The sequence below is a fragment of the Paramormyrops kingsleyae genome, chromosome 8, assembly GCF_048594095.1.
Source record: "Paramormyrops kingsleyae isolate MSU_618 chromosome 8, PKINGS_0.4, whole genome shotgun sequence".
Classification (NCBI taxonomy): domain Eukaryota; kingdom Metazoa; phylum Chordata; class Actinopteri; order Osteoglossiformes; family Mormyridae; genus Paramormyrops; species Paramormyrops kingsleyae.
This window is the reverse complement of record NC_132804.1, coordinates 19,384,774-19,400,748: the sequence shown is the minus strand read 5'-3', so window position 1 is coordinate 19,400,748 and position 15,975 is coordinate 19,384,774. Positions and strand designations below refer to the sequence as shown.

At 50.4% G+C, this 15,975-nt stretch overlaps 1 protein-coding gene across 2 annotated transcripts in view; it reads left to right on the top strand.

Annotated features, from left to right (window-relative positions):
• The window catches only part of LOC111851714 (plexin-A1-like), a 145,845-nt gene extending 130,191 nt beyond the window's left edge, over window positions 1-15,654 (top strand). For both annotated transcript variants that reach the window (XM_072715431.1, XM_072715430.1), the window contains exons 20-32: window positions 268-502; window positions 1,942-2,084; window positions 3,129-3,385; window positions 4,851-4,917; window positions 7,226-7,372; window positions 7,550-7,709; window positions 7,800-7,903; window positions 8,285-8,381; window positions 10,308-10,498; window positions 11,788-11,957; window positions 12,480-12,692; window positions 13,120-13,270; window positions 14,222-15,654. In XM_072715431.1, the coding sequence (XP_072571532.1) occupies window positions 268-502; window positions 1,942-2,084; window positions 3,129-3,385; window positions 4,851-4,917; window positions 7,226-7,372; window positions 7,550-7,709; window positions 7,800-7,903; window positions 8,285-8,381; window positions 10,308-10,498; window positions 11,788-11,957; window positions 12,480-12,692; window positions 13,120-13,270; window positions 14,222-14,317 (2,031 nt within the window). In that variant the 3' untranslated portion in view covers window positions 14,318-15,654. The remainder of the gene's footprint in view (window positions 1-267; window positions 503-1,941; window positions 2,085-3,128; window positions 3,386-4,850; window positions 4,918-7,225; window positions 7,373-7,549; window positions 7,710-7,799; window positions 7,904-8,284; window positions 8,382-10,307; window positions 10,499-11,787; window positions 11,958-12,479; window positions 12,693-13,119; window positions 13,271-14,221) is intronic.
• The last annotated feature ends 321 nt before the right edge of the window (window positions 15,655-15,975 follow it).

Below are 15,975 nucleotides of genomic sequence, written 5' to 3'. Positions count from 1 at the left end.
GATCAATTTGCTAAGGAAGTGGGGGGGGGGGGGGATAGGTGGGGGTTACAACAGCTAGCAAACCGGATCAGAAAACCAGTGACTGATTTGTTAAAAGCAAGTAATGGCTTATTTTCCAGTGTAGGTCCATTCAGCACGTTGTTGAAGGCTGCAGGTATCTGGCCCGCGTGTGATCCATGAAGAAGTCCAGCTTTTAAAGTTTGCTTAAATAACGCTAACAGAGGGCGGGCAGCGCCAAGACCTGATTGTGCGTTGCGCGTGCCACAGGTCCGGGTGGGCGGGTTCGAGTACTCGCCGGGCACACTGCAGATCTACTCGGACAGCCTGCTGACTCGGCCCGCCATCATCGGCATCGGCGCCGGCGGCGGCCTGCTGCTGCTGGTCATCATCGCCGTGCTCATCGCCTACAAGCGCAAGTCACGCGACGCCGACCGAACGCTCAAACGCCTGCAGCTGCAGATGGACAACCTGGAGTCCCGGGTGGCGCTGGAGTGCAAGGAAGGTGTGTCTGTCTGCTGGGTCGCCCCCCGACTGCGCCACCCTTTGCTGGCTGTAATCCATCTTATTCCCATCCTTATCCCTGTCTCCATCTTTCCTATAATGAAATTCCCACCCCTCACATCCTATTTTTCTCCTGTCACCCGATCACTGTGCCGCTGTTCGTCATCTAGGCGAGCCCTTCAATAGCATTTAGCTATTTTTTTTTTCCCCCGTTGGATTGCTGGTTCCTTAAGGCAGGTGTCCAGAGTTAGCGAGATTGCCTAAAGCCATACCCAGCGATCCATCTGGGTGCCAAGTGGATTTGCACGGCAGTCTCTACCCCCCGACACCCCTAAAACTCAGCTTGTCTCTGGAGTTGTACCACTTTCATCCAGCAGGGACAGCGTGCGGGTACAGGCGCCGCGGCGGTGCGAGGTCATGGTCCCCTGTTGCCCTCGACGGGGCAGACGGTCAGCGTGGTGCGGGTGCTCTCCGCCGGGCCGTCAGTGAAGCTGCGCGGTGATTGGCCATTAACCAAGGCTGTCTGTCCAAAGGTCACGACCCCATTGGCCCTGTGCTTCAGCATGCTGTCACTGGCTGCAGGAGCAGTCTCTGCATTTTGCCTTGATGTAATAAACAAGCAAATAATGGAAGGGCGTGTTTTTTTTGAATATCTATTTATTTGTGGGTATACTTGTGCTCTTGGCAGCCCAGTCCCAGGGGACTGACTTACAGGAAGCATTCGTACCCGCAGTTGACTCCATCCCCTGGTTGGGAGTAGTGAATAATCCTCAGAATGGCTCCCATAGTAGTTTTAAACTCTGTGTGCGCTTTTTGCGGTGGAGGAAGGATGAGTGCAAGCCTGTGGAGTCCGGAAGGCTAGGAATCATGTGGGGGGGCTGGGATCATTTTTCACAAGATGAGAGGAGAGGTCTGGATCATGAGGTGTCCAGCACCAACAGAGACGCCCCAGCCAATCAAAAGCCAGCTGAAGGAGCAGTAAGGCTGCCGGAGGTCTGGCGTTTTTGGCACTGAAGGTTGTGCCCCCTCCCCTCCGATCGGGATTATCCGGCTTCAGTTAGGAGGGTGCCATTTTCAGTGCTGTCCTTCAAGCCTTAATTTGCTGCTACAGGTTAGCGGCTCCTTCGGTGTCCTGCGTCACGTGTGCATTCGGTGGTTAGGGCTTCCACTAGATGGGGGGAATTGTTGTTTGTCACCTGACAATATCCACCTGCCACTGGTCACAACGTACATCCTCAATGAATTGCACCAATCGTAGAGTGCCAGCGCACAGTAAGGCCCGCCTACCTGCAGTGGACTTTCCGAAGCTCATTTGTCTCGACTCCGGTGGATTGAGTCTTAATCGGTTTTCGCTTGTTCTCTTTCCATTTGTGTGGTGCACCTGCCATGCAGATGAGGTGAGGTGACCGTGTGTGTGTGTGTGTGTGTCCCAATAACCAGCATTTGCCGAGCTGCAGACGGACATCCACGAGCTGACCCAGGAGCTGGACGGAGCCGGCATCCCCTTCCTGGACTACCGTACCTATGCCATGCGGGTCCTGTTTCCTGGCATTGAGGACCACCCTGTGCTGAAAGAAATGGAGGTGGGGGCGGTTTGGGGACGCTGTGGGTGGTCTCTGGAACTCATCTCACTGTTACCATTTCACACGTACATGCGGCTGGTGTTCATCTTCTCGGTGGGTGTGTGAAACTCAACCCCAGCCAGATACGTGTGTGTTTATAGTGTGTACGTGGTGCCTCAACAGGAGGTTTGCAGTTCAGTAGGTATACAGTACGACTGCATTGTTGCTGTCAGGATTAGGTTATTCTGACACTTATGCTTTCCATTTAATTTTTAGTTTTCTGATTTCTCAAACACCGTTATAGTGAGGACATCTGAACTTCGAGTTGAATTTGACCGTGATTTGATCGTTCTTCTTTAGTGAACCCAACAACGGCATTTGCTGAATGAGGGGGGGTTTGTTTTTACATACATAAGTCCTGCTTGGTGCCATAAAATACTTTAACTGCCCTGAAGAGGGACGTGTGTGAATGCAAGGCAGGATGGACACTCTTAAGAAATGTAGGCAGGCACTGCTTTATTAATACATTAAAATAAATATTATTAATACATTAACATTTAATATATTAAAACTGTCTTCATTTTGTCCTAGACAGTCATTAAGTCTGTCACATGACCCTCAAAGCAGTGGCTGTGTCCTTACTGTAGATCTGGAAGTTAATATTGCATTTATCTGGTTATTTGATGGTTTATAAGTATATTGGAAAATGTGTGCGTCATGTTAGCTGGGGCTGGGATGAAGCCGTGCACCAGGACGCTGTCAGGTTTAGGGGTCCAGGAGGGATGGAGACGTTTATTTTCTTCGTTTCTGTAAAGGAAATCCACATTTGCTTCCCTTTGTCAAATGAAGCCGTAGAGAGCTGAGTCTGCTGCCCATTAATCTAGAAATCAGTTATTCCAGACTCCCGACATGGCGTTTGAACTTGAACATCTAAAGGAGCAGAATAGGACAATGATGTTCTACTGTCATGCTGTCCGCTGCTGCATTGCATCATTAAAACACCAATCATGTGCTTATCTCTCTGCATTCCTTTCCCACTGACACCCAATCTCATCCTGTCCCTAGGTGCAGGCCAACGTGGAGAAGGCCCTCACCTTGTTCGGCCAGCTCCTCAACAAGAAGCACTTCCTGCTGACCTTCATCCGCACCCTGGAGGCGCAGCGCTCCTTCTCCATGCGCGACCGCGGCAACGTGGCCTCGCTGATCATGACCGCCCTGCAGGGGGAGATGGAGTACGCCACCGGCGTCCTCAAGCAGCTGCTCTCCGACCTCATCGACAAGAACCTGGAGAGCAAGAACCACCCCAAGCTGCTGCTGCGTCGGTCAGTGGTCACGCCTTCGGCCGGCCAGCCCCTGACCGCAGTCAGTTTTTGCCCCCGATGTCACCTCCTGTCAGCGTCAGAGCGGATTACACTGCTGAACACACAGGCCATCCCCCGAGAGAGAGGCGAAGATAGAGAGGCGGAGATAGATAAGCGGCCTCACCAACAAAATAGAACCGCTGCATCCGCTGCTGGCACATATTAGGAGACCCTTTATGACTGCTGATCAGCTTCCTGTCTCAAACACCAGAGTCTTGTTTCTTAATCTGAGCATTCAGCTTCAGCAGGCAGCATTTATGCCGCGTGGCCTTGCTCCGTCACGGTCCGGCTCCCCGTAAAAGTATAAGTAAAAATAACACTCGCTACTGTTTTTAAATGCCTTATTTCCATGTTTTGACAGGCAATGCTGAAATAAGGTAAATTCTTCTCAGAAAGTGTTATTTTTTTTTTTGAAACGTTAAGCAGTTTTACAATGCCCTGTCCGCTCATTTGTTTGACGTATCCGTGTTACTGCAACTCTGTTAACGCTGTGGTTTTTTATTTTTGTTTTTTAAAGTGTGAGCAATAGGGCTGCCTTCCTTGGTTGAGTGTTTATACACTTGTCAAAGTGCAGCCCCAGTTGGGTTGGAACGTTCATGGCACTTAAGGCATCACGTACTGAACACGCGTGCAGTTTCACACCTACGTGCTTCTGTCGCGGCGCCATTCGCACGGCGTAGTCAGCCCATCATGTGCTGCGCGTTTGGGGCTCCAGCGCTGGGAATCCTTCTCCTAGGTGGACGTGTTTGTGCTGAACGTGAAATCTGATCTGGGCCAGATGGGCGTCTTTGGGCCGCACGGTCTTCCTGCTCCCCCCCCCCCCCCCAACAGAACCAGCTCTTGGCTCGTCTTTCCGATTCAGAAAGACACTCATTTCATCTCTCGCCTGTAAACAGAGTGTCAGAGAATGTATAATTAATCCAGAAGGCTGGCTATTGGACGCAGTGGGAGGAATGGGGAAAAACAAATGGTTTTCCCAAATCCCCTCTGATCACACATCTCCTGTGCACTTTCTTCGAGCTGTTAACAAATTAGGAGTAATAAAGTACATTAATTACAATAGCTGTTAATTACTTTCCAGCAGACTTTTTCAGGGGTCATAGTTTGTCTTTGTTTAATTATGATAGAATGCTAAATTACGCAGATTTGATTGTTTCCAGAAGATTGGAAGTCCATTTCGATAATGTTCCTTGTGTTTATTTGGAAATGGTTTGTGAAGCGTTCCTCGACTCATGTGATTTGTCTGTTAAGTTAAAGTAGGGCAAAAGTTTGAAAGCTATCAGGAAGGGGTCCATCACGCCCTGCGGTGGTGAAAACGGCAAGGCGTGGTGTTTGCCGCCCACACGTATCGTGGGGTTACGCTTGCTGCCCGCTCCCGGGATGTGCTGCTGAAGCCTTTCTCTGCCTCTCGTCCTCTCGCTCTCAGGACGGAGTCCGTGGCGGAGAAGATGCTGACGAATTGGTTCACCTTCCTGCTCTACAAGTTCCTGAAGGTAAGCCCGCGACGTGCCGAGGAGAGCGAATCGGCTTTGCTTCACGGTCGCTAAGGATGGCAGGAGGGGAAGAGATGGCGAGTCCAGGCTGTGTGTTTGGGCCACGGTAAAGCTCCGAGCGTAAAGGGCACCGAATTGTCGCTGTGTCCATCCCATTACGGCAGGGGAGCTTTTAACTGCCGCCGTCCGCCAGTCGAGGTTGCCTGGGTCTTCATGTCTCTGCGGTCTCTCTCGTCACCTCGGCACGCAAAAAGGGCCGTTGTTTTGAAATGGAAGTGATGTCGGTGCGATTAGGAGAGGTCGTACTCCATTTACGGAAGCCCCATCTTGACATTTAGACTGAATTACCCTGAATGGCATGTTTCGCCTCGTCTGAAGCGCCCGTGATGGAGGATGAATTGACTTGCGGATGCGTCGTGACTCATCCCTCAGCTCCCCAGTCTTCCTGTGGCTTTACCCCCCGTCCCCCCAACCCTCACCCCACTCTCCTCCGCGCCCACCCCCGCACCCTTCCCCGCACGTGTAGCCGAGCTGGGGAAAGCCCAGCCAGAGCTAGCTACTCAATTAGCCCTTTCCCGTTGTGTTTCACCACTTGTTTTTGGCTTCGCTCCCACAGCCCTCTGGATATCAATTTAGTGCTAATTAAGCCTGATTAGCTTTAGCTTTGCGCCATGCTCTGCGAGGGCCATCGGCTTTCTGCGGAGGTTTGTTGGGGGGGGGGGTGGGCTACTCCTACCCCACTGCTGACTTTGGCCTCACGTTGCTGTCGAAGAAGCCCCCATCTGCTGAGGTCGTATAGCGAGCTACCGAGGACTACCGATGGATGTCAGTGTTAGCATCCTGGCAGCATTAGCACGTTAGCCCCCCTTGCTCTGACGTGATTTCTGTAGGTTGGGGGGGCCACATGCTGGTTCTTCCGCAGTCGTGAGTCCCCCCTCCCCCGTGCCCCATGGGGCATCCCGTTGGCTCTAAGCGTAAGCCAGTTCCTGGCCTCTCCCCAGCTAGAGTCCGCTGAGAAGTTGCCCATACGTGGCACCGAAACCCTAAATCAGCAGTATTTTCAGGCTGCCGCTTTATCAGAGGGCCTCAGTTTATTATACATACACAATTAATATATTAATATATGTGTTCCCCCACTTGTTAGCAGCTGTCTAATTACGGCAGATGCTAACGAGATGCGAACAGCATATGGTGACAGTGGGAGAGGCTCGGCTTCATGGTGGATTCTGGGATTAGAGGATTAAGTTCAGTCTGCCTCTGCCGTCAGCTGTTTGTGTGTGTGTGTGTGTGTGTGTGTGGATTATGTTTATATTACATTGTGGGGACCAAATGTTCCCCACAATGTACTTAAAAACCTGTTATTTTAACGTTGTGTGGACCTTTTTAAGGTCCCCCACAAAGATCTGTGAATGCAATCAAAAAAATAAAAATGCCAAAAGTCTTTCTTGTATTTTGTTTGGTTACCTGTGGTTAGGGCTTGGTAGGGGTTAAGCTCGTCATGCTGGGATTAGTTTTCCCCATAGAAATGAATGGAGAGTCCCCACAAAGATATAATTACAAACCCTTGTGTGTGTGTGTGTGTGTGTGTGTGTGTGTGTGTGTGTGTGTGTGTGTGTGTGTGTGTGTGTGTGTGTGCACGCGTGCATGCTCAGTCCTCCCTACCCAATGGCATCATTGACATACGATTAATGTGTTTAAGTGCCTCTGTTGCTGGGAATTGTTGAGCTGCTGTTATTAGAACCGTGACCTCCCGTAAGTACCAGTTATTCCCTCCCCCCAATGTAAGGGGGCCAGTCTGTTGGGTCCCTTAAATCATGCTTTTCGGGGACTCTTTGAATGGCCACCACTGAGCATCAGCACGGAGCCCACCGGGGACATGACTCGAGAAGAATGGGGCTTTATAGCAGGCACAATAAAATGGACGGGAATGTCATTTTCTGTGGGAATTTCCTACACACGTGCAGAATTAATCCTCACAAGTCTGACTTGAGATATCATCAACTGTCCTACACACACTGAATGGGGGGAGGTCTTGTCGTTTTGCTTAAGTGGCATTGCCGTAGAGATGTGCGTTCCAGAAGCACACTCACTCGCAGTGCGGTTTCAAGAGCTGTGGCATTCTGCACTGTGCATTTGCGAAGTTGCGACATTCTGCACTGCGCATTTGTGAAGTTGCGGCATTCCACACACGCATTTGAGAAGCCCTCTGCTAGCTCCAGTCTCCAAGTGCTCTGCGGGGGTGCTCTTGTCCTTTGTTCGGTTGGGCCGTGCCGCTCACCGCCTCCTCCGTGGCCTCTGCTTCCCTTAGGAGTGCGCCGGCGAGCCCTTGTTCATGCTCTACTGCGCCATGAAGCAGCAGATGGAGAAGGGTCCCATCGATGCCATCACCGGCGAGGCCCGCTACTCCCTGAGCGAGGACAAGCTCATCCGGCAGCAGATCGACTACAAGACCCTGGTCAGTGGAGCCCAAAATGGCCATTGGCCATGATCATGTCTGTAATCCTTTGACTTGAAAGTGCAGGGTGAGCGGCGATTAGCGTTATTTAGCAGCTAGCGGTGGTAAAGAATGATTGGACTTAGTAGTACACCTGTCCCTGTCTGACCTGGTGTGTGGTGCCGCCGTGCCCCGCAGACACTGCACTGCGTGAACCCCGAGAATGAAAACGCCCCAGAGGTGACGGTGAAGGGCCTGAACTGCGACACCATCACCCAGGTGAAGGAGAAGCTTCTGGATGCTGTGTACAAAGGAACCCCTTATTCCCAGAGGCCCAAGGCTAGCGACATGGACCTGGGTAAGGACACAAACACGCTGTGCTGTCCCGTGCTTCAGTACCAGCCCATAACTGCGACTAACTCTGTCTCATGTCCACCCTGCTGTGCAGAATGGCGTCAGGGTCGGATGGCCCGAATCATCCTTCAGGACGAAGATGTCACTACCAAGATCGATAATGACTGGAAGCGCCTCAATACGCTTGCGCATTACCAGGTGCGTCCAACAGGAGGCTTGCTCCAGAACTAGGAATCCGGTGGGCTTAAGACACAGGGTGTACTTGTGGTCTTGGCAAGACTGGTTTTGCAAACTTGCCTTCCAAGAACAAACTTGAGGCACAATGAATCATGGGATTGATCTTGTTAGGTGAGGATACAACTGATATATCCTTAATATTTGGGGTGGGGTAAGAACAACATCCAGGGATTTTTACCATCCTCTGTACTCCTGTTCTTGAGTATTGGAACCAGTCTTTGGCAATGGAAGTAAAACAGGTACACAAGTACGGTCAAGTACTCTTATTGAGAAACATCCACACTTTGACTGGCACATCAATGTATGGTGACTGTTCCTGATGATGAGGTCCTTCCCCCGCAGGTGACAGATGGCTCAGTGATCGCCCTCGTGCCCAAACAGAACTCTGCCTACAACATCTCAAATTCGTCGACGTTTACCAAATCCCTCAGCAGATACGGTGAGGTCTCCATCTTCTCCACTCTGCCTTCCATCCAGTGTCGCCATCGGTCCTTTAAGTGTTCCGTCTTTTCACATATTGTCGGCAAAACCTGGTGGTTAGATGTCACATCTGACCCCAGCCTGGCACAGCGAAAAGCAGATAGTACTCACGTTGCGTCACACATTTCACAGGTCCCCCATATCCAGTGAAGGACCATGCCCTTTCTGCACAGGTCTCTGTCAGCACTGCAAGACAATCACACCTTACATTATGATCCTCAGAACAGTGATTGTGGCTATCTTTTCTCACCAGTGTTCCTAAAATAATCAGTGTCAAATGCTTCTTTGTGGAGTTTCGGAGGAGGCACTGTAAAGCCTGCTATTTGCGCCAGTGCCCGCCCTCTCCGTAGCCCCTTTGAGTCTGTGTGTGGTCTGACGCAATGTAGGTGCCACGTGTTACGAGCCCGCTTCCTGGCAATGGTTGGCCAAGTTGGCGTCACATGATCTCCATTTCATTAAACCTCAGGGCATCTTGCATCAATGAGGGGTTTCTATGGAAACCCCGGCAGGCCGCCTCACAGCAGGCTTTTATGTTACATGTTTGGAGGTGCGAGGACGTTGCCTGTTAGGGAGTGTGAGTGTGCGGACAGCCCTTCACCACTCTCACTTCCTGTTCCTCTAAGGTCGTTTTTTCAGTAGCAGCCCCCAGTTTCGGTGCTCATTCAGTAGCAGCCCCCAGTTTCGGTGCTCATTCAGTTGCAGTCTTATTTGTACCCACCTCTTGAGGATGATTTTGCTGCTAACTGCACTTAGGCAGCATAATTTCTCTTGATCCCCTTTTTCCGATACATGTCCACCGGGGGCGGCCGGTTGGGGTGAGAACGCTTGAGGTCGACGGAGCAGTCTGTGTGTTTTAATCTCCTCCTGTGCGTTATGATCCTGCTCACATTTCCGAAGCAGGGGGTGACCGGGGGGGGGGGGGGGCGCAGTTGGTTACTTTTTGCAGCATTGATTGTGTTACATAAGTGTTCCTGGAATAAGGCGCCCTGGGCCTGGCAGTGCCCCCTTCTCATGGGGCGTCGTGCTCCTCCTGTCAACACACCCACTGTGTCGATAAACTCCTCGACCTCGTGCAATAGGATTGGATTTCCTTACCGCTGGTCATGCACTTCACCAGATCAAAGGCGCGTGAGCGATTCTAAGGTGCGGGGCGTAAGAGGAACCGTAATTCATGATGAGGGACCATCCTAATCATTAACCAATGATATCTTTTTTTTATTGGTGAATGGGGGGGGGGGCACTTCAGGGGCCAATCAGGTTTTAGCTTGTGCCAGGGCTTCTGTGGCCCCACCCCTGTATACACACCCTATGCAGTGGCCTGACAACTGTGCCTTGTTGGCTGTGTTCCTGTTTATCGTGTTATGATATTCATATGCTCAGTGTTTACCGTTTTTATGCCATGCTAAATTGTTTTATTTCTACAGCTGATACATAATTGTGGAGGGGGAAATAAAATCAATAAATTCAAAATCAAATCATTGGGAATGAAGTTTGGTTCCAGCCGCTGATGGTTAATCGCATGTGTAGCTCGTGCTGCGTGCTCTTTCCACTTCGCCAATTAGCGCGATGTCGGAAATGAGAGTAATCAGAATGAGCGACTATTTAATGAACATTTCCCCTAAAATGGCATCCTTGGGAATCCTTTTATTTTCTCGTTAAAAATGGCTTCTGATGTTTTGTGTGTCTGGTTGCCGTCCTACCCCCACCCAAACAGATGTTCAGACGGCTCCCACAATTCATGCTGTGCTTCCATTTTTTTTTCTTCTTTTTTTGGGGGGGGGGGGGGGGGGGTGATTGTGTCCTCGTCCTTCGCTTCCTGAAAATCATTTTGCTTTTGATTTGCCTGAATGAGATCTCTCCCACTCCTGCCCCCTGCTGGACACAGAGAGCATGCTCCGGACGGCCAGCAGCCCCGACAGCCTGCGCTCCCGCACACCCATGATCACGCCCGACCTGGAGAGCGGCACCAAGCTGTGGCACCTGGTGAAGAACCACGACCACGCCGACCAGCGGGAGGGTGACCGCGGCAGCAAGATGGTGTCCGAGATCTACCTGACCCGCCTGCTGGCCACCAAGGTAACTGCAGAACCTCCCTGTCCTCCCATGACAGACGGGAAGATTGCCAGTTAGCCGTAGCTGCCTTTCTAATGGGATGGCTTGCTGTTACGATTTGAAAGGGAAAGCAGACTATTAAAGTGTGCCCATCCCCAAAATTCACTCAGCGTGTGTGTGCGAGTGCCGTAAAACCTGACTTGAGAAGCTGTATTAATCTATCCAGACATTAAGGGGAAACGCACTTCATTTTATGAGTGAAACAAAAGCCAAACTGAAGGTGACTTTGCTGAGAACGGCCTCCTTTAATAGGAGAACCTCGTTAAAACGCATCTCTGCTCACAGAATGTGGCCACCTGCCCCTAAACTGGGAAGGACCCTGCATCGTTAATGCCCCACCCCCCGACGCGTTCGCCGCTAATCCACTAATGCTCTGTGATTTAGCATTAGCGCTGCCGCCGTTAGCTCGCCGCTCGTCGTCATTGCAGTTAATCCATTGCGTCCCGCTGCTCTGGCCGCCTGAGTTTGTTCCCCCGATGAGCGCACGTGTCAGTGAGCAAAACGCAGACCGAAAACAGAACGAGGAGATGCAGGTGTGGCCGGAGTGCAGGCAGGCAGGTAGGCTTACGCTCGCTAAAGCGTAGCTAGTGTTTATGGGTTCAGATCCAAAAACGCCATCTTTGCTGCTCTTGGATAGGTAGACAGGATCCAGCTGCATTCCAGGTGATGGGTAGGGTTAGTGGCGTTAAGTCGCACTTACTCAACACGTCAGGTGTTAAGGGAGTACAGAAAATGGGCGTGTAAACCTTGATCGACAAAAATGACATTGTTAATGAGTCCATTCTGTGACGCTGACAAACGTTGGCAGATGTCAACGTGGAGGTTAAGTCACTCCATGAAAGGTCATAGGAGAGCATTTGATATCGGGTGGGGGGGGGGGGACTCAATAATTTCAATATGAAGGCCTATTTTCTTGGGGGGAGGGATAAATGAAACCAAATTAATTAAGGGGTACATATTCCCCTGGTTCCAACCCCCCAACTCCGTGCTTAATTTATGGTGGTGCCTTCAAAGCCTTTTTGGCCATTAGACGTCAACCATTCTGCGTGTCTGTGAGCTTTTATGGAGCCAGGCTGTATAGCCAACTGTAGCATGAGCTAGTGTTACTATTACTGTTAGTCAGAGGACATTTTGTGTCCGAGAGGGAGGATGTACCAAACCAAGTGACTGTTACAGCTTCGGCTCTTCACGGGGAATCAGACCTTAGACGCTAAGTGGCCGTGATCAGTCACCAGGGCGCCTTGTCCCCCCAGGGAACACTGCAGAAGTTCGTGGACGACCTGTTTGAGACCATCTTCAGCACGGCTCACCGTGGCAGCGCCCTGCCCCTCGCCATCAAGTACATGTTTGACTTCCTGGACGAGCAGGCCGACAAGCACCAGATCTCGGACCCTGACGTGCGCCACACCTGGAAGAGCAACTGGTGAGTCTGCCGGCCAGTGGGATGTACTCTAAACAGGGAAGAGGGCAACGTGTCTCCCATCTGGCCGCTGGGTCCATGTGGTGCCTTCAGCTTGGCACAACCCTCTCCTTGTTTCCTTGGGCTGCCTACATTTTCCCCCAATCCTCTGTGAGAGGTTAACATTTAATATTCTATTATAGCATTTTTCCCTGCTTTGGTTTTCGTATAATGCGACATGCATTTCACATGAGCTTACCATTAATTGCAGTATAATTATGTTTTAATACTGATATTAATAGCAGTCAGGTGTGCTTGTGTCAGGCTGTTTCTTTAATGTGCCCTGTATGTATACTGGTTTAACTGGATCCTCCCCATTAACGCTGTGGTGTTGGTTCTGCTCCTGGGGTTCTGTTAGCTCTTATTCTCCGCTACTTTTGCTGAAGAATGGGCTTGATTAGGGACCTACAGAGCAGCTGTGTTATGACTGTTATGATTTTCAATGGGCATTTTCTGTTTTTACGCCCATCTTATTGCGCCGCTCAGCCTCCCGCTGCGTTTCTGGGTGAACGTGATCAAGAATCCGCAGTTCGTCTTCGACATCCACAAGAACAGCATCACGGACGCCTGTCTCTCCGTGGTGGCCCAGACCTTCATGGACTCCTGCTCCACCTCCGAGCACAAGCTGGGCAAGGACTCGCCCTCCAACAAGCTGCTCTACGCGAAAGACATCCCCAACTACAAGAACTGGGTGGAAAGGTATTGAAACCCCCGCCTCCCACCCCCCCAGCTGTTCCCCACATTAATTACGAGGCCAAACCTCTATTAAAATTCAGCTGGCTTGGTTGAATTTAGTCGGGGGCTAGAACACTGTGCCTGTGATCAGGAGGCTGTCAGTTCAAATCTCAGAGTCAGCAGAGGGATTTCACCATTGGGCCCTTAAGCGAAGCTATGAACCCCCAGTTGCCCCACGGACTGGTTTGCCCTGCTTTCAATTGTATGTTGCTTTGGATAAAAGGATCTACTAAATAAAGAAACTAATTAATTGGATGCAGTGTACAAGTCTTTGACCAGCATGGGTTCAAAACCCAAACTGAAGTGTGAATCCTCGTTAGTCTCAACGGCAGGTTTTTCTGAGCTCCATCGGTTGACCAGCATGGTCCCCTCCCCGTCCGCCCCCGCACAGGTACTACTCGGACATTTCACGGATGCCGGCGATCAGCGACCAGGACATGAGCGCGTACCTGGCGGAGCAATCCCGCCTTCACCTCAACCAGTTCAACAGCATGAGCGCCCTGCACGAGATCTACTCCTACATCGTCAAGTACAAGGACGAGGTGAGCCGGCCACCTTCACCGCCCTCAGGTTTCGCTCAGCTTTTAAATCGAGAAATAAGAGTGCGTCCGTTCATTGCCTAGGAATAAAGTAGTTGGCGTGTGCAGCTTTATCATTGTTGTTCGACACCGGTGTGCCTAAAGGCTTGGATATCGACGCAAAGGGTGTGTTTTTGTGCGTCATAGAGTGATGCGTGTCACTTATGTGGCCAGAAATAGCTATATGTAGCTACCATGAAATAAATTGGGCTCTGAGTACGCCTGTAAAGTCTATTTATCCTGCACTTTGAGCGAGTTCCCATGATGCCGCCTGTGAAAACAAGCCAGCAGCTCAGAGTGGGGGCCAGAGCCTTCCGTCCGGCCCCCGCAATGGACGCAGCGGGGAGCAGACTCCCCAGCGACTCGCTGACAACGGCGAAACACTTTTAGCATTCAAGCCGACGTAGAAATAGCGATGAGCTGCTGTTTTAACGTTCCCGGTTGGCTTCCATCTTTGTTCCAAAGCACTGTGGGGGGGGAGGGAGGCTGGAAAAATGGCCCACAATTAGAGATCGCTGCAGAGTATTACACAGTGCCGCGTGCTCTTTGAATACCGTCCAGCCGCTACTTAATGCACCCCAGCTGCCTCCACTTAGCAGAGTGTCTCCCTTGTTATGCGTATTTACCTGAGTGGGTGTGGCCTGGCATCCCGCCTGGTTCGTTACATTGTTTCCCAGGACGGAACGCGAAGGGAACCGCGTGTTATGAGCTTGCATGGAATGACGGCACAATCGTAGATGGCTTTCCGAAGCTATCACCAGCTCATGCTAATTTAAATGCTTGAATTTAACCGCCTCTGTCATGTGGCTGAAGTCAGCGGCGTGATCTCAATGCCCGAGTTTGCGTCCGCACCATCATCACACCGTCTTCCCTGACGCCGCGCCATCACCGGCCCACTCTCTCGCCCCCGCGCAGATCCTGTCGGCTCTGGAGAAGGATGAGCAGGCCCGGAGGCAGAGGCTACGCAGCAGGCTGGAGCAGGTCATCGACACCATGGCGCTGGCCAGCTGAGGACCATTAATGGCGTGGTTCTGAAACCCGACAGACTTTGGGACTGCGAGGACAGAAGCAGTGCACCGGAGAACCCGTGGAGCTGGGCCCGGGGGGGTCGGTCTCGGTTCATGCAAGAGTCACATCATGGAACGTGTTTGCTTGTTCTTATTGTGGTTTTATTTTTGATCCCCCCCCCGCCCCGTGTTTGTCTGTGTATTAAATCATGTCCTACACAGACAGGACTGGAATAAGCTGTGTTGGTCTTCGAACCATGAAGGAGGAACGAAAAATGGTATAGGCTTAGGGAGATGTTCTTTTGGAGAAGACCTTGTGGGCCACATGACACCATGTGACAGACCTTGAACTGGACATCTGTCTTCTGGGATTATTTTATTTGTAAACCTTTGTGTGTGTGTGCGCGTGCGTTTTTTTTTTTCTCCCCCCCCCCCCCCCAATAACTTTACACAACTGCCCACTCCTCCGGTCTCCTGCCAAGTGTGTTACTGCTGAATTTGCACAATTTACAGGAAATAAAACTATAGATGTATGGATACATTTTTAAAGAGACAAGTGGGGGGGAAAAAATCATTTGGCCCATTTTATCGGAACAACGGACGTCACTGAAAACGGTTTTGATATTTCCGAGCAAAACAAGGAGAAACGAACGAAAACTTGTCCTGTGCCATGATTTATTTGAATGTTGTTTAGTGCAAAAGCATTTTGTAAAATAAAATGTGCTTTAATTTAAAAATGACCATGCTTAAGGACTGGAAGGATGAAATCAGTCAAATATACAACAGAATGGGAAGGAACAAAAGTATTGAAGACTGGATGGACAAATTATGATGATGTTGGGGTCTGTACAAAACTGGTAGAAACGACTTTGTTGGTTTTAACCTGAGAAAAAGCTGTGTTCAGCCTAGTTATGAGCGGGTTCACTTCAGCTGGAGCCTGGATAAGGATGGGGCCACCTCCCAGCTGTCGTCCGTCTCCGAGACCTGTGTTTGTTTACATCCTCTGAAGATTGCGGTCTTTGCTGGTGTCACATGAAGAATGTCGCATTACTTGAAGAAAATCGCATTAGTGCCCACTCCCCAAAACCCTGGTGTCCGACCAATGTTTTATTCTTTCTTTTTTTTTAATCTAGGATGAACACCACTGCATAATTTGACACTCCTAACCTCTCTGGTAAATCCCTTCATTCTGGGAGTGAGGTAGCTTTTAACTTCATAATGCACATCGAGATTCCCACCTCTGAAAATGCTGTATGTGGAATTGAGTTCGCCTTCCTCTTTCTGTAGCCCTTATCTCCTTGGCTAAGCCTCGCCAGTGGAATTAAATGCCGCTTAGTGTGATTTTTGTCCTCCTCTTTATGGAACTCTGTAATGAGGTCAGCTGGGTCAGCGGATGCTGGCTGGAACAAAGCACTGTCGTTCCTTTTGCCACCCACAGCCCTTTTCTGTTTTTTTTTTTTTTTTTCCTTTTTTTAAATTATTTATTATTTCTTTTATTTTAGCTTTTTAATGCATATGTCAGCAGTGGAGGTGCCCTTAAAATCACAATTTGGACCAAACGATCCTAAGAAGGAGCTGCAGGCAAATGCTAAATTGTTATGGACAACTGTAAACTGCAGAAGCTTTCCATGCTTCTAAGTCTGTTTTTTCTTTACCTTTTTT